Source organism: Pseudochaenichthys georgianus, chromosome 14, assembly GCF_902827115.2.
Source record: "Pseudochaenichthys georgianus chromosome 14, fPseGeo1.2, whole genome shotgun sequence".
NCBI lineage: Eukaryota > Metazoa > Chordata > Actinopteri > Perciformes > Channichthyidae > Pseudochaenichthys > Pseudochaenichthys georgianus.
This window is the reverse complement of record NC_047516.1, coordinates 34544132-34567313: the sequence shown is the minus strand read 5'-3', so window position 1 is coordinate 34567313 and position 23182 is coordinate 34544132. Positions and strand designations below refer to the sequence as shown.

General features: G+C 42.5%; 1 protein-coding gene across 2 annotated transcripts in view; it reads right to left on the bottom strand.

The window, feature by feature from the left end:
- dscama (Down syndrome cell adhesion molecule a) overlaps window positions 1-23182 on the bottom strand; it is a 106087-nt gene that overhangs the window by 69895 nt on the left and 13010 nt on the right. For both annotated transcript variants that reach the window (XM_034099912.1, XM_034099913.1), the window contains exons 2-3: window positions 13340-13657; window positions 13082-13231 (exon numbers count right to left, since the gene is read on the bottom strand). In XM_034099912.1, the coding sequence (XP_033955803.1) occupies window positions 13082-13231; window positions 13340-13657 (468 nt within the window). The remainder of the gene's footprint in view (window positions 1-13081; window positions 13232-13339; window positions 13658-23182) is intronic.

The window sequence follows — 23182 nt, the reverse complement described above, 5'->3', positions numbered from 1 at the left end:
GGGAGCTGAACCCGAGCAAAGCGTATTGGCCAAACGCAAGGCGAGTCATAGCAAGCTGCAGCCAATCAGGAGCCGCTCACAGCGTCGACTCAGGCCCTCAGCAACAACACCACTATTTACTGTATGCAAGAGAAAAATCTATTTGGGGTTCATCACTGCTCCTCCAATAAACCACACAGCAAAAATACGTTATATTTAATTGCCTTTACAAATGAACGTTGTATATTTATACAAATTAATGCATTTAAAACAATCACTGTAATTGTCTGTACGTGTGTTTTATTTATTGACGGCTACAGAAAGAGCATAATGCTATTAAACACGGTTGTGTTACTTTCAGAAGAGATATCTTTAGTTCATTCTGCATTATGGATTAACTCCGATTGTGCAAAGGAACCTTCATGCGTATATTTATCAGTTTCATTTCTTTGTGCTCTGAATTATGTGGAATTTAGTGGAACTAAAGGATTATGCAAGCGTCTTCCTCACCTTTGACAAAATAATGCAAAGTTGGTTGGCAGGAATATTTTATCTTTATTCTTTCAATACCAGGAATTTGCATGTAGAATGACATTTTTACCTTGTATTATTAATATTATTATTTTAAGCCATTCAGTTCAAACATGCAAATATATCTTTAACGAAGTATTGCACAATCAGATCAAAGGAAAGTCTGTAGCACAATTAGTAGCCCTAGAATGAATATACATGTAGCTATGTTAAGTTTTAATTTGATCAAAAGAAAACATTTGATTAAATACTTAAATAATTACTTATTTACATTACTTAAATATTATTATTATTATTATTATTATTATTATTATTATTTTCTATATAATAATCAGATGAATCTTGCAGTGAAAAGAAAATTAGCATTGTATTTTTCTTCAGCTAAAATTGTGTATACAATTTGAGTTACATTCCTTCTTTATACTGTCAAAAATAATAGAATAAATAATTGTTATATATATATTTTGTATTATATCCAATAATATAACATCATTTATATTTAAAATCAAGATTACTAAATACAAACATCCACCTTTTGTATCTAAGTGCAATCGGTTCTGTTAAATACCTTACTGTTGGAAAAATGCTCGATTACAAAAAGTAAATGAAAAAAAAATCTTCAAAATCACCTTCAATAAACGGACTCTCTCATCCTTCCTCGCCATCTGCTCCTCCTCTCGTTTTATTCAGAGTCAAGGTTACACATCACAGCCTGAACAAATAGTGCTGCAGGAGTGTAGCCATACATGACAGGGCACCTGGGCAACCCCCCCCCCCCCCCCCCGATCTATCACAGTGATTCACGACACCTTTCCCACAGGTCACCTTTATCCTCGCACCGCTGAATTAATCCACTTCATTATCTGTAGTTTTGATTAGCATCGCGGAACGGAGGGAGGAATCATTGTTGCTATAACGTTCTGAATGACAGCTAAGGTTGGCATCTCCTCTTGCAAATGTTGGATTTAGTTGCCCATATTTTAATTTCATGAAATATATTTTCTTGCAACTGAGGGGATTTTGTGGATTGGATTTAGCTGAAGTAGAAATGAAATATCTGTGAAGGATATCAAGCCAAATTTGAGGCCTGCTGAGCTGTTGCGCGTAAACGACCATGATTTATTGAAGTGTTAAAGTGTCAGTATTAACAAAGGGAGGCCCGCGTCAGGCGGGGCCATGAGGTGAGTCGTTCAATTCTTCTTGTCCCTTGTTACTATCATAAGGAATTAAAACATGTCGTGAGTCTGCATCAAAGTCATGATCCGTCTTTCTTCCTTGCCGTGAAATGCTGTACAGAGAGGTACAGTACACGTCCGTTTTTAATGTGTGAATATTCGGTAAAAATGCTTTGGCAAAAACATGTTTTGTCCATGCCAATAAAGCTTTTGAATTGATATGAAGAGAGATGGAGGGAGAGGCTGTGAATAGACGGAGTGAGTGGCATGCATGGACAGCCCCTCTGTCTCTCAGACACTGCAGCAGCTGCATGCACGCGATAAGAGCAACCATTCACAGCCAAACCCCCCGTTCCTCCTCCTACACACCGACACACACAAATGCACTATTCTCCTTTCCCTCAACACACACACACACACACACACACACACACACACACACACACACACACACACACACACACACACACACACACACACACACACACACACACACACACACACACACACACACACACACACACACACACACACACACGTGTATATGCACACCAGCCTCTCTGCAGGTTCCGTACATAGATGCTGCGATTTGGAGCAGCCTTTGTCGCCAGTCAAAGGTCTTCCCTGCAAATCATTTTGTTCTTTTTCTCTGACGTCAAAGTCCAGCCGGCTGGAACACGGCTGAGATGAAGAGGTGTCAGGAATCACCTTCTTTTTGTTATCACTCACGTAACACTCGGCAGGCAGCGACACACTGACTGACTCTCATCTAGCTGAGCCTCACTTCTGATTTTTTTGTTTTTTCTATCACTGTCCCATATTGAAAATGATGTTTAAATGTCTCTCTGTTCTATTATCTTATGTCCTCCTTTCCTGAAAAGGGTGTCGAATCATCGTCTCTGCACCAAAACAGCAACACGTATTTCACCGTGCGTTCCAAAGATATGGGTCCCTAAATGCATCATCCGTGTCATGTTGCTTTATCCATGCCGTGATCTTTGTGGACCAACATCCCTCCATACTCGTGTATACATACTAATTCTGTATATTTATATTGTGCTCCAGAGATTCTCTAATGATATATATCTTTCTATTGTTGATATGTATACTTTTACTGTTCATTTATTTTATTGTGACTCATATACAATGCCTTGATGTAACAACAAAACATCGAAATATGTTCTTTTCTGTCATCCTCTGCAAAGTGGGTATCATCATCATCATCGTCTATGCACCAAAACAGCCACTCAAATGTGTTACCGTGTATTCCAAATATATTTCAGCCTGAATGCATCATCCATACCATGTTGCTTCCTCCATCTTAGACAGGAAGTGATTGTTGTGGACCAACATCCCTCCATTCTTGTGATTCCAAATGTATTCTGCATATTTATATTGTGTATATAGAGATATTGTATGTATTTATGTTACATTTATATTTTATTTTTATTTTATGCATGCTGCTGTAACAAAACAGTCTGGGATGAATAAAGAACATTTAATCCAATCTAATCACACAAAGACACACAACCTGCGCAGAACTTTATCTAGCACCTCATCATGAACACAATTACATTGTTGTATCAATGTGAATATTCAGAACTACCTCTATACCAATCACTTTGATCCACTGATAACATCCAGGCCCAAATCCATACCGTCCACAGAATATCTAAGTGCCAATTAATTGGTGGCTCCTTCCACGATTAGCTCATGTTGCGCTTATAGCAAATCTGTATCTTGGCAGGGAGCCACGCATGACCTGGCTTCCCTCCAGGTCTGGGAGCAGCCATGAGGCAGCACGGAGCCGCCTGCAGAAGAGCAGCCAGACTGCAGCGGCACCGGAGACCTCACTGTTTATCAAAGATTAAGCAGTGTTTAGTATCTCTACCCCCACCCTCCTCCTCCTCTTGGCTGCGATCAAATACACACACACACACACACCAACTGCAGCTCACACCCTAATTGTTCCCAGCCCCGAGAGTTTAATAAAGAACAAATTGTGGTTATTGGTTAGCAAACAGCTCAGTACAGAGGTGGGAGTGCGATCATTGCAGCGGCAGTGCGGTAAGAGACAGAAAGGGCATCAGCCGATTTAATGAATCTCTCCGTCAGTCAGCAGGCCGGGTGGAGAGAGCTGTGGTGAGCACTATGCAATACTCATTTTATTATAACGGCTAAATGTTTACCTGTAATCTTAAGGTCTGACACAATCTTAATACCTGACTTTTCCTAAAATAGAGGGCAGGCATGAGTCCATTTGTGACTGCTTCCTTCGACTCATATTCATCGTTGTTAACTAACCTAATAAAGTCATTTGAAATGTGTTGACATAATACACTTAATTAAAGTCAACGCCTCAGTTTGTTCAGTATACTTAACGTCATTGCGCCAAATATTAGCCACCTTTAGCTTAGCGGTGAGCACAGCCATGTGACCATTATGCAGTTTGATTATAGCTTAACGTCAGCTATTTACTTCTGGCATCGCATTTACATTTCAAAAATCATAACAGTTTTGTTATTGTGGAAATGATCCTGATGAACTAGTTGCAATGTGTGTTTGCCTCAGATCTTATTTTCTGCAATGTGCTTAAATCCCCTAAGAATACCATTGTTTTTCGTTGAGGGAGCCTGCGATGCTAACTTCCCGGTCGGCCTACAGAAATACTTCATCACTGAACCAGCGTCACTCTATGTCTACACCTCTTTGGATTTCAACGCAGTGGGCAGCAAGACAACCCATCATGCTTCCAAATAGCCATCCATATTTTATTTGTGGAGAGGTGGAATGGTATTCCACTATTATTACTAGTGTTGTCACGATACCAACATTTTGGTTTCGATGCCGATACCAAGTCAAGAATTGCGATTCCGGTTAGCGAGGTGCTTAGCCAAGTTTGATGTGTTGGCTCCCTTGGTTTGCAGGGATCTAAAACATTTCTCACAGACAGGCCTCGTAGTGTCCGTAGGCTTGCCCTCACAGTCAGAGATATAGCTCAAATACTTCCAAATTTCGCTTCTGGTGTCTTTGTTGTCATCAAGCCGAGGCGCAGCGGCAGTTGCACTCCCACTTGCAGCCATGCTTCTCGTGTTCTCACATGCTCTGGCAGCTAGCGCGTGCACGAGAGAGGGGAGGCACTTGAGCGTGCTTGAGAGGGGAGGGACTTAGAGCGTGCTTGAGAGGGACTGCAGGCACGGCTGCAGTGCAGGGAGTGGAAGCAGAGCGCTGAACACACACGGCTCTTATTAAAACGGCGCTTTCTCACCGGAGTACTTTCCCCCGTCATTCTTAAAGTACCGATACTAATGAAACGGAGGAATCGTAACGTTTTTAACGGCAGGGTATCGCGGTACCTTTCAAGTATCGGTACACCGTGCAACACAAATTATTACATAATTGATCAACCCAAATTGTGCACCAACTGTAGCAATAATACATTGCAGTATCTTATTTGATCTTATTTTCACATTTTTGTTTGTTCTTACCTACATTTTCTCGATTTTATGTCATTCTGTTAATACAATACATACATTTCCGAAAGGTATATAAGTCATATAATATTTTCTTTAGGACAATTATAGTGAAGCAATACTTATATAAGTATAATATTGAGTATCATTCAAATCTAGGGGTGTAACGCTATCCGTATTCGTCCCGTACCATCACGGTTCGGACGTCACGGTTCGGGACATGCAGTCACACGACTTTTTTTACGAGTGGGAAAAAAGTCTGTCACTCAGGGCAGTATCCATTACACTATATATAATCCAGGGGGCGGTGTTGCGCCTAAAAGCTGTTTGCCTGCCGCTCTTAAACAACAAATGAAGAACAAGAAGAAAACAGAACAAAACTAACAAAATAAAAGAAGAAGAAAAGTTAGGCCCTTTCTCATTTCATCAAATCCTCCTCCTCGGTCCTCCAGTAGTGACCCGGAAATGAATTTCAGCGTGCCATGTTGAAGGGCTTCTCATTTCTAAATGCACTTCGAGGACCGAGAATCGAGCGTCGAGGAGGCTCTCTGGAGGAGCTATAACCGAGGAGACACTGATGGGTCCTCCACGGCTCCTTCGTGGATGCATTTCCGGGAACAGAGATGTTTCAAAGAGACGTGACGCACGGCCGCAGTGTTACGTTATTATGAGAGTGCTCTGTTTGATTCTGAAATTGTATATATGTATATAAATATATACACACATATATATACTGTATATATGTATGTGTGTGTGTGTGTGTGTGTGTGTGTGTGTGTGTGTGTGTGTGTGTGTGTGTGTGTGTGTGTGTGTGTGTGTGTGTGTGTGTGTGTGTGTGTGTGTGTGTGTGTGTGTGTGTGTGTGTGTGTGTGTGTGTGTGTGTAGCCTGTTATTGTCTAAATATATAAGTCGTCATGAACACATATGTCCATCAGACAGAGGGCTGCTGTGCTCGGGATGGGTACCGAGCCCCGGTATTAAACGGGCCCCGGGGCTGAATTATTAAAGACTGTGGTACCATTAAGCTCCGACGTTATCGGTCTTTTTATCGGTACTGGAGACATCTAAAAAAATGTATGTTATATGTATTATTGCTACACAAACATTATTTTGCAGTTTTAGTGTCGCCAACTCCGTTTCTAATATGCAATAAGAGTACTGTTAAAAGACCGGACCGATAAGCGGTATCGATAAAAGTAGTAGTACCGTTAAAACCTTAACGATACCCATCCCTAGGCGGGACTAAGTCTCGAGGATAGGAATCGAGGAGGGGAGTTAGAGAAATGAGAAAGGGCCTTAGTATTGCGAGTTCAGATAACACACAGGAGCTAGAAGACCCACCTGCTTCTTTTAGGCTGCGGCCACACGAGGACGAAAAAGGCTAAACGCATAGGATTAACGCAAACGCAATCGCAAACAAGCTTCCGTCCACACGCAATAATTATCCGGATAGTGTCTGTCCACACGAGACCGCTCCGTTTAGCTCCAACCGCTGGAGAAGCTGCAGTACATATGCAGGAGCCTGTACGTGGCGCTGTAACTTCCTCCACAAAAGCAGCGAAGAAGCATGGTTGTCATGGTTGCCCTTCTGTTTATTCTCCGCGGTGGGGGCCGAGGGAACCGGGCAGAGTTTTTCGCCAGTCAACGTGTATTAAAGTTTAAATCTTCCGGACAAAATTATAAAAGTGCCCGTCAAAGGTCTTCTTTATTGAGCTTTAAAACAAATGAATAACGACTCTATATAATATAATGATAAAATACACGGAGCCTCTCTTTTTCCTCCCTCTCTTCGGACAGCGCCAGTGTCTGTCTCATGCGGCAGCTGATCCAGTAATGAGTGACCCGGCCGACTGTAAAAATAAACATATTTATAACTAGTTTAGGGAGTTTGAGAGGTAATTAAAATAGCTAAGGGTGATGATCTGACTTGAAGTGTGTGTTTTGCTGCAGCGGGAGGAGCTGCAGGTGAGCAGAGCTGCGTGTCTCCGTTCTGTCAGATTAGACTTCTCTCGCGTTTAGGTCCATATCGAGAGAAAGATAAATAATCTGAATTCAGGGTGCAGTTTACTTTGACGCGGGGGTGAGCAGGAGAGGCGGGGCTATTGCCTCATTATTATGGCTGTAGATGTTGCACAAACAACTGAAGCACGGTCAATAGCGTCCGGAGCACGATAGCAACTCTGCGATCCGCCATTGTTGTTGTTGTTGGTGGCGAAACACTTCAGCACTGGCGCGGGGTAAGCGGAGGTGCGCAGAAGAGGTGGGGAGAGGCGGGGCTATTGCGCAATCACTATCAGTGATCTGAAAATGTTCGGATAGGGCGTACACACGGAGCCATTTGACCCCCCAGAGAGTTGCGTATGCATTTCTATCCACCTTGGGACCCGTTATCGTTTCCTCAGTCGTTTAGTGCCATATTCGGTCGTCCTCGTGTGGCCGAACGGTCTATATGACACTAAACAGTAACGCAAACGACCGAATTCGTCCTCGTGTGGCCGCAGCCTTAGATCAGCTGTGTGGGAAAATGTCGGGTTCCCTGTGGACTACAATAACGATGAAGTGTGCGAGTGGAGGATCGGACGAGGACGGTGTGTCGTGTCGGCGTTGTTCGACAGCGGTGCTGTATGCTAATGGTAACACACGTCAAACATGCTAAATCATATCAGAAGGCATCACCCAGATTTGCCAATCACCGGAGCCCGGCAAAAGACAACAGCAGTTCAACAGCTGATCCCCGCTGTTTTTAAGAAGATAGACATGAAAGCAGAGAGACCAAAATAAATAACGGAAGCTTTTGGCATATGTTTTTCAACGACTATGGCTATGGCTAACAGGGTCCTCTACTATTGCATAAGGGGCTTGTATCGATTGTGATTGAAATACTTTCTTATTATTTATTTTGTAATATTTTCAAGACATTCTTTTTAGTTTTACAGCTTATTGAACCTTTTTGTTTGACATCAGCCATTATAGATAATATGGCCATCTGAGTGCGTGGTACTGTTTGTGGTTAGTTTTTAACTGTTTAATACAGTTAATTATTCAAAATGTTAGAGTTCCTTATTTTTAAACTGAAACTTGCACTACTGTTAAAAAATAAATTACAACAATCCTGGAACTATACATTTGGGACTTTATTTAGCTTTTTCTTGTTGTGCCAAACCGTGACGCCCAAACCGAGGTGCGTACCGAACCGTGTATTCTGTGAACCGTTACACCCCTATTCAAATCCAAATATGTATTGCAGGTTAGATTTAAAAAAATCCTATATTGTGACAGTCAGTAGATGTCATCCTAGCAAAATGGTTAACAAATAAATCACAATAGTAATGAATACTTATATCCTTATGTTATCATACATTGTTACATCAGGTTTTTTAAGTAACATCATTTGAAATGGTTGTCATGGGGCTCAGTGTGTTTGTGGGTTTTTTCATCGTAAAGCAGAACCTGCTGTTTGCAACCCGCCCAGCCCGAGTGTATCTATCCACCCGTCATGTTCCCATAATGCTTTGTGGCAGCTGCAGCCAGATTCATGCACACAAGTATTGATTTTCTTCCCAGTTTTTTTATTTTTCTTCCATCAGCGCAACCCTTTATTTATCTCACTAAGCCCCTGCCACTGGGTGTGAGACGAATTCAACACGAGAGCCGCTAACCTGGATCCATTCTCATGTATCTGCTGTTCCTCTGCCGCAGAGTGTAATCCTGCACTGTGTGGGATGTATGTGTAGGTATGCACGTGTGTGTTTGTGCCGTCCGTCCGCACAAACACTTCATTCTCCACAGGCCACCTGACCCATTTCTCTGAGTGAATAACAAAACTCCAGCCAATCATTCCGGAAAAAGACTGTCACACGTCAGAGTAAACCCTGCCTGTCGACAGGGATGCAGAAAACAGAGTAAGTTAACCTCCCCCTCCTTCTCCCTCTACATCTCCAGCACAGAGGGACCAGTAAAACCATTACCCACCCACCCCAGCTCAAGGTTGTGCTGCGCCAATGGCTGCACTTCCTACATAGCATGCTAAGAAAAGGGCCAAACCAACAGCGAGCGAGGCTGCTCCTGACAAAAGGCATTCATTATACCGCACCACCTCCAGCTACAGTTTAACGCAGATTACATTCCACCCTCCAGATAACAGTTACAGTAAGTCACCATCCTCTAAAAATACACCGAAGCTTTGATGAAGGAAGGCAAAGATTTTTCTTTTTAATTTGCATTCATTAAATGTTAATGAAATCTTGATGTAAACATGCTGAACACAGAGTTGCTCACACACCTGATTCAGAACACCTCAGGGTGGACTCAATGTATCCATAGTGACAAGCATCACTTGCATACTTCTACATTTGCATGGTTCCAGCCCTATTCTGTAGCTGTCGTGGAATGGAAGACAAGGAACGTCCAGCCTTTTCCTAGTAAGTTAACCCTTGGTATTTACTTCAAGGGCCCATTATACACAGACAATTACACGGACATGGTGCGCCTGGCTCCCCTCCCTCTCCAGACTGGCAGCAGAAATAACTCCAACACATCCCAAATGTCAACAAACATGACATGACAACTGGTAGATGCACAAGCTGCCTCAGCAAATGTTCAGACTCAAAGTGTTGGAGCAATCTCCTCACACAACTATCTCACTATCCTAACAACCAGCAGCACTGGTAGAATAGAATAGAACATATATGATAATCACACAGGTCGTTGACACCGGAGACATGCCACCACCATGTTTTGAATTGGCTGATTTTGTTGTAGCAAGAAATGTGCCAATGAAACGCTTTTAAAAAGCGTTATTTGCACAATAAGTTGACTAAAAATGCAACATGAATATTCATGTGGGTAAAAAACACTGTACTTATAGAAAATGATCGAAAATGGATGGATGCCCATTCTAACGAGGGAGCATGAGCAAAAAGAGAAAGATGGAAGCTGCAGAGAGATGAGGGAGCAGAGAGAATCTGTGTGATGGCCGGCGGCCCTGGTGCTTCGCTCATGTGCTGAATGAAAAGGAGCCCCTGTGTGGGTGTGTGTGTATGTATGTGTGTGTGAGTCTCTGCAGTAATGCTGGGGGGTCAGCCCCCTCTCAGGCCTACTGCTGCTGAATGCAGAGCAGGCAGCATTGGGCCAAGGCAAATGACTACAAGGCCTCCTCAGAGACTGCAGCGCGGCTGCACCTGGGGAGGGGCCCTGCTCAGCAACACAGCCTCCGCTGGCCCATCAGCTACACTAACCATGACCCAGGCCCTTCAGCGGGCATATGTCATGACTAAAGTACAAACGTGTGGAATCTGTTCCTGACTGGATAAATGAGTTATAATCCCTCACAGTGATGATCAGCTGGGCCTGCTCATACGGGGACCTACATACAGCCAGTGTTAACAATCCACATAGTCCTGTGCTATTAACCTAGATGCACAATATGCATCTCAAGCCACACAAATGCATTAACTCACATGTCAAAGTCAGTCCATCCGATTGCTTCTTAGTGCTGTTTCTAAACCAAGCAACTGTTAAATGAGCATTTTGTTTTCAAACACCAATGTTTACTTAAATTGGTCTGACAGGTTTCATTTTTCACAGCATGTCCTGCTGATCAACCTTGTGTCAGGTCTTGGGTGTCAGAGTACAGAACTGTAAATCAATCTGAGCTCTTAACTACAGTACATTACCACAGATGGTGAAAATGCCCACTGAAATAATCTAAAGATAGATAACTGAGAACTTAAATGATCTTCTTCAAACAGGAAGCAGCAGTTGCATGCAGAGCTTGTGCTCCAGGCTGTTGACATTCTAATATACTGTAGATGTACACAGTATTGCAAGTCAAGTAAGTCATTAACAAAGTTTATACAGCGCCAATAGTTATGATATGCTTTTCATAAGAGCCTCAAGGTTTGCGGTACCACACCATTAAAGACTGCTCAAGTGACCGTGCAATATTAATGGTGCCTACGTTTGGAAACTAGTCCAGTGGTACCTTACTTTAATAGCAAAAAAAAATTACTTTATTTGTATAGTTCTCTTTTTACCAGTTGCAGCTAGTTGCGTATCTTCTGTTACATAGGCGAGATGGCGATTGTTGGGTGCAAGAAGTCTACAGGGTTCCACATTCAACTTTTACACCATCCAGGTACAAGCATGCATATGACACACAACTGTTCTCATATTAAGTCACAAATGTAAAGGAAAATAAGTCATAAAATAAAACTGTTGCAACATTAGCACAATAGCAGGTAATACATTTCTTCCTCCTGGTAAAACAAGTTTAAAAGTCAAGAGCAAGAAATTGATATTTTCTACAGTGGTTCTGTTCGAACACCAGACCACGCTATACAACTGCTATAGAGTGCCACAGTGACGCGTCCTAAAACCAGGAAGTAAGTTAGCATTTGGCCACTTCCGGTTCCTTCGACAAAAACCAATGCAATTTCTCCATAGGATTTTGGAAAATAGCTGGAAATAAGGTCTGTGGTTGACACAAATTGAAGAGACAGATCACGTTTTGTTCAGCCGGATATTATCCACATGTCTACCCTACTTTTATAATTTTCTAATCATAAACCTAATCGATAGATTTATGATTAGAAAATGATTAAGGAGTTTACTTCTAGGTTTTAGGACGCGTCACTGTGGCACTCTATTGGACAGCTATGCTATACTGTAAATTGTATTGGATGTCCTGACATCATGCATTTTTTATCATGATTTGCCATTCTTTTCTAATGGACACCAGGGTTCATTGTTAGTCTACTCTGCAACAACTCGAAAAAGGTCTACGTCCATTGAGACCAACCCAGGGCTGCACATCATGCTACACTTTCCCAACCGAAGAGCCACGTTAATTATTCATTGCAAAGACAGAAAAGCTTCATTTCACAAAGTTTTTTGTTTCAATTCCAAGTGTTGATAATATTTTTGTCCATTAAAAATTAAAATGTGTTGAAGCTCGGTCATGGAGATGCAGGGGTTAAGCCATCTTGCATTGAGCTGTCAGTTACGTGCACATAGGCTTACAGACAAGGACCCACGCACACAAATAGTGCACTTAAAACGTGTGTAGCAGATGATGAGGGGAATGGACGGTGTGTCAGTAGGATGCGTTCACTGAGACGTGAGGAAGGACCATTTGCTCATGGATTCATAGGCTTCCGTCATCCATTATTTAGCATGGAGACGAGCAGTGATTGGTGGCTGGATGATTTTTCTGACAGCGTTTACATGGCTGATGGCTACAGACATGACGATTTTTGCTGCTTTGTTTTGATGGTGCAGAAACTTTTTTTCTTCAAACGCACCAATGTATTCTCAATAAGAAAACTATACATTCCATCCTAGCATTCAGCTATTTTTGCAAACACGCTTGCGGCAAATCCATTCATGGACAATTAAGAGATTGCTATATATTTCAACATGGCCAATTTCGCCTCAGAGGACAATTGTGAAACGTCAACAAAAAAAGCAGTTGCTGGCCAGCATTTGCCCTCCATGCAAAAGCTAAATGACATTAGCCTTTGTCTATTGAGTTTGCTAAATGCCCCACATAAAGTGTATTTGCCCCCCAGGGCTGGGAAACAATCACGCAGGCGAGCGTTCCATTAAAGTGATTTGAATGATCAGAGTATTGCAGTGCTTCCTATCAACCAGAGAAATGGGTCAATACTGTGAGGCTAAGTGACATGGCTGGCAGCCTGCGCTCCCGTGGAAGAGGAGCGGGACCTCACTGTCACTGGGTCAGACAGACTGGTAACATTCGTACGGTTAGCTCAGACAACAGAACTCATCCCAGGTCACCAAAGAGGTAAACAACAGAATCCTTATCAGTAGCTAAATACTGACGCCACATTTCCAACTCCCACACACTGAGCTCTCGGACATCGAGCAGTGGTTAGTGTAGTAAAGAAAGATGCCATGACTTACTTTCAGCGTTGATTGACATTGTGTCTTTCTCCCAGGACACAACAGTGATGTAGGCCTCCACTGAGGAAGGGATAATGCACTTGAAGACCGCCACATTTCCTCTCATGGCTTTCTGGTCCTCCACACGGACAGTGTAGGGCTCTCGTAGGACTGATAGGAGGGGACAGATTGGTGTTTGAGACAGAAAAACTGCTTGTAAGGCAAGCTCATAATGGACCATGATTGATGGATTGATGAAGTGTAGAAATTGAAACTTACCAGCCTTAATGTGTACATCTTGGCTCCTGATTCTCCCTGAGGGGTTCTCTGCTGTGCAATAGTAGGTGGTGTCGTGGATGAGTTTGCTAAAGCTGGAAGGGGGGATATTGAATATCTGAAGGGTGCCATTGGGGTGCACATGGCGGATCCCTGGCACATCATAGATCTCCTCGCTGGTGGCCAGGTACCAGCGCAGCGAGACGGGGGGCACGCCTACGGCGGGACAGGGCACCAATGTCCCTGTGGTGCTGGCAAACACTACCTCTTGCACAGATGCATTGACAAAATATAAGCTGGAACGTAGATCTTCACAGAAAACTGCAGAGAGAGACAAAAAAAGAATGTTAGACAAGCTCCTTTTTAACCTCCTAACAAAACATAAACATAGAGTGGGCCGACCCGGAAGTTAGCATTGCAAGGGCTAACTTGGCTAAAAGCCATGGGATTTTCCCATCTGATTTCCAAATACTGCAGAAGAAAAATATATTTTGCAAGCACATGTATATGATACTTAAATATTTTGTTCAGCAGGATCATTTCCACATATTAACACTTATGTTATGATTGTTGAGGCATCAAATCAATCACCAGAAGGAAATAACGAAGGGCTATAAACAAACTACATCAAGTCACATTGCTGTGCATCACCAACGCTAAGCTAAAGGTGGCTAACGTTCGATGTGTTGAAGTTTATGAGTCTCATTTAGTCAGTTATTGACTGACATATTTGATGTTGTAAAACAAAACATGATCATACAAAGATCTTATCTTCAGGCATCTAACCTAAAACATGTTCAAAAACCTGTCGACTTAGAGATGAGGGAACTGGAAGTAAAATGCTAAATGCTATTTCAGGTTTCAGAACTAATTTCTGCACCTCTCTATTGTATGCTATAGGATTTTAAATGGACTGTACTTATATAGCGCTTTATCCAGTCTTTAAGACCCCTCAAAGCGCTTTACATACTACATGTCATTCACACAGAGCAGTGTACCTAACTCTAGGAACTAACATTCATACACATTCCCACACCGTTGGCCATCGGGAGCAACTCAGGGTTAAGTATCTTGCCCAAGGATACATCGACATGTTGACTGCATGGGTTGGGATTGAACCCACAACCTTCTGGTTGAAAGACGACCGCACTCCCTCGCAGCCACAGTCGCCTTAATTAAACTGACCAGCCACTATTGTGCAAGCTATACCACTACATTGCAGAATAACAATTATATCTGACAGAATTTAGGCTGAGTGTGTTTTTCTCTGGTTGGACCATTGTGTTTGTGCCCACTGCAGTGGAGGGAGGCTGCAGGAGAGTGTCTATGAAGAGACATTGCAGCAAAGCTGTGGGAGAGGAGGCGTGTGGCGCAGTGGACAGAGCCTTGGTGTTCGGATCAGGGGGGCACAGGTTCAAACCCCACTGCAGTCAGCAAGTCGTTGTGTCCCTGAGACCCTTCACCCCAAAGTGCTCCTGTGGGGATTGCCCACAGTACTGAGTATGGAAGTCGCTTTGGATGAAAGCGTCTAACCAGTGACATGTAATGTAATGGAGAGCAGCAATGGATATGAAACAACAGAGCCAGTCTGTTACACATCCGTGCTCTAAAGCATCTGTGAAAACAACTGACTATGGACCGTGTAAAAGGAAGCTTTTCTGATGATCAATTGCACATTTTAGTTGCAAGGATGTAAATTGTCTTCCCTGTCGTATATACTGACTAAACATATTGTGGTAGTTGACTGTTTTTTGAACAAAACATGACACCCTACAGAATACACACAAATATATTCACAACTTTCCAGGCTTAAGAAACCCTTCTGAATAAAAAATAGTACATGTTTAATATAAGGTGCTATATGGTGTGAGTAACAACCTTTGAAAGACATGTTGGTGTTCTCAGGGTTTTATTTGTCTCCTTTCCAATGTGTTTGTCAATTGTTCTCGTGACAAAGTCACTGCATCGATACTTTCATTAGAATGAAAAGTGACATTGCTTCTGTGGCTTCCAAAAGGTTTCATATTAGACCTTGAAAGGTAATCCTGTATTAACAAGTATACTGTTGCTGTGTGAGAATCAGCTTCCATGATTATAATCTGGATATTGGCCCAACAGCCGACTGCGGGCGGTGTTTCCAAGTCATCGTAACTGATGAGGCATGTCAATGCAACTCTTTGCTGTAATGGACAACCCACCCTGCTGGCACCAGGCCAGGATATGTATACTGGCCGGATCCCAAGAAAGGGCGGAGGACTTTAATACATCCACTGCCTTTTTATTTTTGTACTGCTGTTTGAGTTAAACAGTAATACTAATGAGAGATTACTGCAGAACCCAGTTCGAAGGATATTTCCCCAAAAAAAGTGTAGTTTTTAAATGCTCTTTCTATTCTGATGTTGAGATAACTAAGACAATATATATATATATTTATTATCATATAACTACATTAATAAAAGAGCTTTATCAATATGTCCCCCATTAGTACCAGTAAATGGAACATAGTTATCTCTATTGTCATGGATCACCGGTTATGCACACCTTTATACCTTTCCCTAACATCCAGACCCTGAATTGCTTAACCCAGTTGAATTATGCTTCTGTTTTATTTAGTTATTAACTTGAGGTGGATTTATGGATTGTATCCTTTAATTGTCTTCATATGCTATTGCTTTGTGTACTTTGTGTACTAAAAGTTCTTATGTGAGAGGTGCACAAATATAAATGTATTATATTATTTTATTTTTCCTATTATTATTATTACATTATTAATTATGATTATTAGTAGTAGTGTTTTATTATATTTATTTATTATATTAAATAATACATTACATCTGAATGGCAAATGAAAGAAAAAAATGCTTATTTTATTTAATACATGGTATTTAGTCTGTGGAGTTGAACAGTGTCTGTGTGTGTGTGTGTGTGTGTGTGTGTGTGTGTGTGTGTGTGTGTGTGTGTGTGTGTGTGTGTGTGTGATACAGGCTCTCTGCTCCATGTCGCCAGCCCGCCTGTACGACAGCTGCCAATCCCCCTCCCCAGAGACCAAACATTTTAGCGCTTCATAAATTCCTAATGAGCATGCTCAAATCATCGCCACTTCCACCCACTGGTCGTTGAACCTGTTAAGACAAACAAACAGCGCGGAGTACACATGTTTCCGCACATTTCCAGCTGCACTCACTTCACACATGCAGCACTCTGAGGGCCCGGCCTGAGCTGTTGAAAGGCCAACAGTTGTAGTTGTCAACAGCTACAACTCTGTGGTTTCTTATCCAAGGCGAGGTAAGAAAAGGCAGAGGAGCAGTGACACATGCCTCTTGGGGGGGGGGGGGGGGGGGGGGGGGGGGGGGGGTTTATTGAGTGCCAGATCGGTTAAACTTAAACCTGACCGTTAAGTACTTTTCAAAACTGATTGGCAGATGGAGAGTCAAACATTGATGTGTAAATTCACCAATATGAGTATGTTTAAAAGTGTTAAAGCTTAGCAGCAGTACACATATACGTTGTGTGTGTCCCTATGTGCTTGTAGGGTTATTGTGTGTGTACATTGTGAAATGTCCTGTTTTGTAGTTGACTTGATGCAGATAATAACCTCCAGCTTTTATTGTCCTGTCATCACATTTCTATGCATTTGTACATAATTCAAACATTTGGAAACATTTTTGATGTAGCTGTAATAATCTTGTATGCTTGCAAAATATATAACGGTAAAAAAAACGAAGGGAAGCACAAGCCAAAGAAAAAAACATTCGTAATGGCTCATTTCCCACAATGATGCATGAAGAACTCGCAAACACAGAGTAACAGCTTGTCAGTTGTTTTCTCAAGTAGGGAAATGTGTCATCAAGATGATCATAAAATCCCAGCATCTGTTACGAGTCGCAGGGAGACACACACACACACACACACACACACACACACGCACACACACACACACACACACACACACACACGGCTGTTATTGTGACATCGTTGAACTGCTTGTAGTTACAGGTTATTAAAAATGTCATTGTCTAAACTGTATTGGATTTTAGACTTTTGTTTGTTTAGCATTGTACATGTTGGAGACCCCTTGGTTAATCATTGTACCTGGGGTACTTTACATTACATGTTACAAAGAGACTTACATACTCGATACTGTGGACACAGGAGCAATTTGGGCTGAAGTGTCTCAGGGACACAACAACATGCTGACTGCAGTGGGGTTTGAACCTGTGACCCCACTGCACCGCACCGAACCGCTGACTTTAGTTAAATTAATTATGTCAACAGATTTCACATAACTGTATTAGGTTAGTTGAACGCAATAATATTAAGTTTGAATACAAAATATTAGGATAAACTAAATAGTATTGCTTTCACTTAATGAAACATGTGACATTTGTTGACACAAGTCACGTTTGAGTTGTGTCAGTGTGTGTGAAGGAGGCCACACCAGAGCAAACAGCCACCACGGTCTGATTGTTTATAAGGTGAGTGAAGATGAGAGGCTGGATGGAGACGCTCACCAGCTCACCTCCACCACTAATTTCTGGGTGGCTGGTTCCTTAGATTGGAAAGCCTGATGGACACAACACCCAACCGTTCAGAGAGATACAGTGGAAGTGCATTTATTTTTTAGCGCAGCGCCAAGAAAAGCGGCGAGGGCGGGGTTTGAGTGGGGAGGCGGGAAAGCTGGAAAGCACTCTGACAGTGACACGCAGGCTGCTATTAAAAGAGAGAGCCTGGACGAGAATGTAAAGAAAAGGGAGAAGGATAGAGGAGGAGCCATGACGGAGGTCAAAGGCTCGCTCCATCTCAGTTGTATACCACAAATTAATACTTTCTCTCCAGCCTCTTCCTACAGAACTCCTTTCTCCAGCTCAGCCTCCTCTGTCTGCATACTGTTGTAACCTTCATCTCCCCTTCACGCTCCTCTGAACCCGTCCCTCACATTCGGACTTGCTCCACCTTCACATGAGGTGCAAAGGAAACAATGCGTGCACAGGGAAAGGCTGCAGAGTAGGTCACACTGCAGTCACTGTACTGACTGATCATCTCTGTGAATCAAACACTGGACCTTCATGAGTCCCTGCACCAGCAGAGCAGCCCGACACCAACGTGCTGCAGGGAACACAGCACATCCTCCTGCATACAGTGCTGCAGGAATGAGTCCAGGTTCTAGCCATTAAGCACTTTTATCCTCACTTCGAATTCTAACTTTGTTTTAAGATAAGATAAACCTTTATTAACCCAGTAGGGAAATGCAGGTGTGTTACAGTGATAAGAACGGCAAGATGCCTTAACATAAAGGCTGGGGTTAACACAAACTGAAGAGTTGTGTGTGTGTTGTCCTGGAACATGAATACAATAGCAAATAGCCCACTGGTGAATGTCTGAAGCTTTTATGTGTCGTGAAAACAGAGGTTGCTAACAAGTGGCTAAATGGGAACACTCATCATCAGCCGCCTTTAGCTTAGCGGTGGTGATGCACAGCTGTCCTGTGGTTTCTTTACAGCCTAGCATTAGCTTTCTACTTCTTGCAGTTGCATTTACGCTTCAAAAGTAACGTGTGTTTGCCACAGATCTTCTTTTCTGCAATATTCCAAAATAAAAAGCCCCATTGCATATTGTCGAAGAGTGCTGGCGATGCTAGTTTCTGGGTTAGCCTTCAAAAGTACGTCATCTAAGCACCACTCTATAAAACATGACATTACTTTGAGTACCTTTCCAATTATGCATTCAAATCAGTTCAATGGCAGACACTTCTTGCAGAATTTGTACTTTGGAGGTATTTTATTTTATATGAATATTTGGTTGCGAATGAATTGCCCGAGACAAACCGACCCAGTTTATCATAATGATTTGGCTGTTGGTCGTCACACTTTTTTTTTTGTGAAGCACTGTTAATTAATAATCTCATTTAAATCCTCATCTCAGAGAAATGTAACTGTTTTTGTTGCAGACAGAAGAGGCACATTTTGGAGGACTTATTGTTTAACTGGGAACTGGATGAATGTGGAAACAGAGATTAAAGATGTATGTGCAGCCTATCGATAGTCAGCCTGCAGATTAAAGCCTGCAAGGCTTTGGTCTGCATCTCAAAGGATTTCTGCCTCTCTTGTTCATTTTACTTTAAAATGAATGATCTTCGTAAGATGTTGCAACTGCTTTTTGAAAACTATGATTGTGCTGTTTCTTGTTCCCTTTTATCAAATGTTCCTTCCTGTTCCTGAGACTTGTGATACCTCAAGACACTTTTGTCCTCAAATGAACAAATTGTACAAATCCTTAAAGTCATTATATCTTAGTTATTATTTTTTTGTCAGCATCGCACACACACACTATTACACCAACACACTCCCATGCCTATCATGACCCCCCCCCCCACACACACACACACACACACACACACACACACACACACACACACACACACACACACACACACACACACACACACACACACACACACACACACACACACACACACACACACACACACACACACTAACTCACTAGCTATGTCAGAGCCCATCTTATTCGAAGTCAGTTCTCCCCGAGCCAAAACCATAAAAAGGAAAAGGTGATATTGTTGAATTATGAATCCAACACATGTATAATAGATGCATTCTCTCTTTTCTTTTGTTGTTGGTCTTAGCAAAGCTCAGAGGAGGAGCAAGAAGGGGCCGTCCTGTGTGGTTTGTGAAGTGGGTCCCTTTTTCCTGCCGGTTCAAATAATGCTTGGCACAGTCCCAGATGTCAGCACCCTTTGGGGGAAGGGCCTGCTGGAGCCTCTAACTGTGGATCGCAGGTGAATCCTAATGCAATGCTCCCATTGCGGAGCCTCTGCTGTCGGAGCTCAAGGGCACTAGGCGAGCCTCGGTCAAGGAGAGTCCGGGCGGGCGTGTCAGTGGGGGGATGAGCGCTAATGTCTGGTAGCCCACTAACAGAGAGGCTGACACAGTCTCCGGCTGACAGCTGAGACAGTGAGGAGTTTAATCTGCCAACATTACAGAGAATGCTGGGAGAACAGGCTGCAAAGATACTTCATAATATTCCAAGCAAGCCTTTCCCCAATATTACATGTTCAGTAAGACCCGTGAACCTCCGTTCTTACAATGTCAGCAGTCGCTTCCAAATAACCCAGGCAATTTATTTAAGTAAATGCCTGATCAATACAGGTCCCACTAACACACCACATTAACAGGCCTGAGCATTAGCCCGCTGATGACTGATGTGTCAGGGCTTTTTGCCAGGCCTGTGTTTACCTCAACCAAACACCATTAATCAACCTTAGATGAATGGAGCCTCTTGTTTAAATGTTGAGATGGCAAAAAAGTCATGGATGCTTCACATTGTCTCATAATGCCCTGGATGACTGCAACACCATTCTGATATAAAGCTTTTGTCTCTTGATGTTCTCACATCAAATGATCTGCCCGGCCTGAAGCAGCTAATGTATTTCAACATTGCAGTCCAATTGGCTCTCAGCCACAGTGTGGCCGGCACCAGGTCAGAGATCTCTGTGGTGCTACAGTGGGCACCAGGGCATCTAAACATTAGGGCAACTCTACTGGGGCAAACAGGCACTGAGCCACACTGACAGCTCATGGCAGGCCATGCAGGTAATTAAGGCAGAGCTCTGCAGAGACGCCTGGGGAGGGGAGGGGGGTTGGAGCAGGGGGATTGCAAAAGAGGGAGGGATAGTGAGGGGTGGAGGACAAGACGGCCTCATGATGACAGTGAGTAAGCATCCAAACCCCCCTTCACCCCCTCCTCTCCTGCCCTAGGGGCTTACACAATAATCAGTAAAGAGAAGTGCAGCGCAGATCCGAGATGCACAGATTGGAGAACAGGGTCTCCTCTCCCCAAATCACCTGCTTCCATTTTGCCCTCATGAATAATGTTAAGCAGTGCGCTCAGTGCCATGCAGTCGCTATGTAAAACCAATGATACCCTCCTCTGATGTCAACTCTCTGGAGGGCGAGACGAGAGTCAGCGTGGAGTGGGTTGGTTGATGCATATGAACGCTCATTTACATGAGCGCCAACAGGAGAGGAGGGAGTTCCCACTACTTTGAAGACCCTAATCAGTTATATCATCAAGGTCTAAATGGACAAATACTGCAAGTCCACTGGGACAGAGGGTTAGGGAAATAAAAGAGAGATGACTAAGGAGTGAAAAAGAAACATTTTGAGTGAGTTAACAAACTCTAGTTGCTGCTATGAAGCCGATATGCAAAGCTATTGAGTCAAAGAAGAGAGGTACAACATCAATATGAGACATTTATAATGCTTCATTACTAGGGATGGGTATGGGGTATCGATACTGCTTATTGATACGGGTATTTTTCGATACTTTTCAATCATTTGGTGCTCAAAATTATAGACATGATTACAAGATGTGAAGATTAAACAACAGTCATTTTATTGTCATTTATTTGTATTTATTATTTAATGTAACTTTTTCAATGTCATACCAAGCAGGTACAGTATGAGTGTGTTTGACAGTGTGTCTCTGGAAGGGGGGCAATAATTAGGGGCAGTTCATAAATCCATGTAAACATGACCATTATTCAGTTACAACGAGACGCTGCGTGCGCACCTCCTAAACCGGAAGCTCCGGTCGGCTAAACATTATAATCCGTTTATTGCGTTTATTATTTATAATTGTAATGATGGATTATCAGTAATCATTTTAGTTACACAGAGACATTGGAATAACCGTTTTTATGCCCTTGAACACAACTTTTGATCACAAAACAGCGAAGGTAAGACATAATTATCATCATGGCTACGTACAGTGAAGTTGTCTTCTTGCTCTTTCCCGGCATCTAGTTCAGTGAGTTTTGGTCGTACAGTGGTGAGAGCTATACCAATGGAATCTGTAGAATCTCAGCTTTCATGTGATATGTTGTTTGTGCAGATAAAATGATGGCGGCTAAAACATCCAATCACCGAGCTTAAACCATAGCTGAGGATCTTGGGTAATCAGTTCAGTGGGTGTGTATCGCAATGATGCTCGAAATGTCCCTTATAGGCCTACGTCTGTTTCCGGTTATTTTTATTTTGAAATTCAGTTCCTGACGGACGCCAAAAAAGCCAGAGATTATGGAATTAAACAAATACATAAAAACAAGGATAATTGTGTGTTATTGGTGAGTAAATAACAGTGTGTTATTTAGAAAAGAATAACAAATTAGAAGGAAAAAAAGATTGAAACATTTCAGTATTCTGAGGCTCTGAGCCCCATTTTGCTTGCGGACGGCAAAAAAAGTCCGACATTATACGATTTAAAATAAAAACAATAATCGTGGCTTGATATTGAGTAAGAACATGTTTTTATGAACCACACAGCTTCCGGTCTTCCAAGACCCGACCGGACAAAAAGACGTGCTGCAGGCACGAAACATACTACCAAATAGAAATACATTGCTTTTAAAATCGTGTTGGTGAACACGAATCAATAGATTCAATGTTGTGACTATAACACGAAATGCCGTGAGACTGGTTTGGCCCCTATGGTCTGCCCCCGGGAGTCTCACAATAATAAGAGCGCTGTTATGAGAGATGACGAATAGCATTCACAGTGGCAATCAAACCGGATAGGTCACACGGGATGAGGGTTCCCAACCAACCAGAATTGTTTAAACTAAGGAAGTAGCGTAATTCATATACCGATAGCAGCACTGTTTGACCAGCGGCTAAACGGTATACCAATACCGTCCAATCAGGTACCGGTACTGACTTAGTACCGGTTCTTGATACCCATACCTATTCATTACACTTGTTAGAATTGAAATTGCACTATTGGCCTCTGACGCATTACACTGCATTATATTTGTGTCCATGACAATCACTT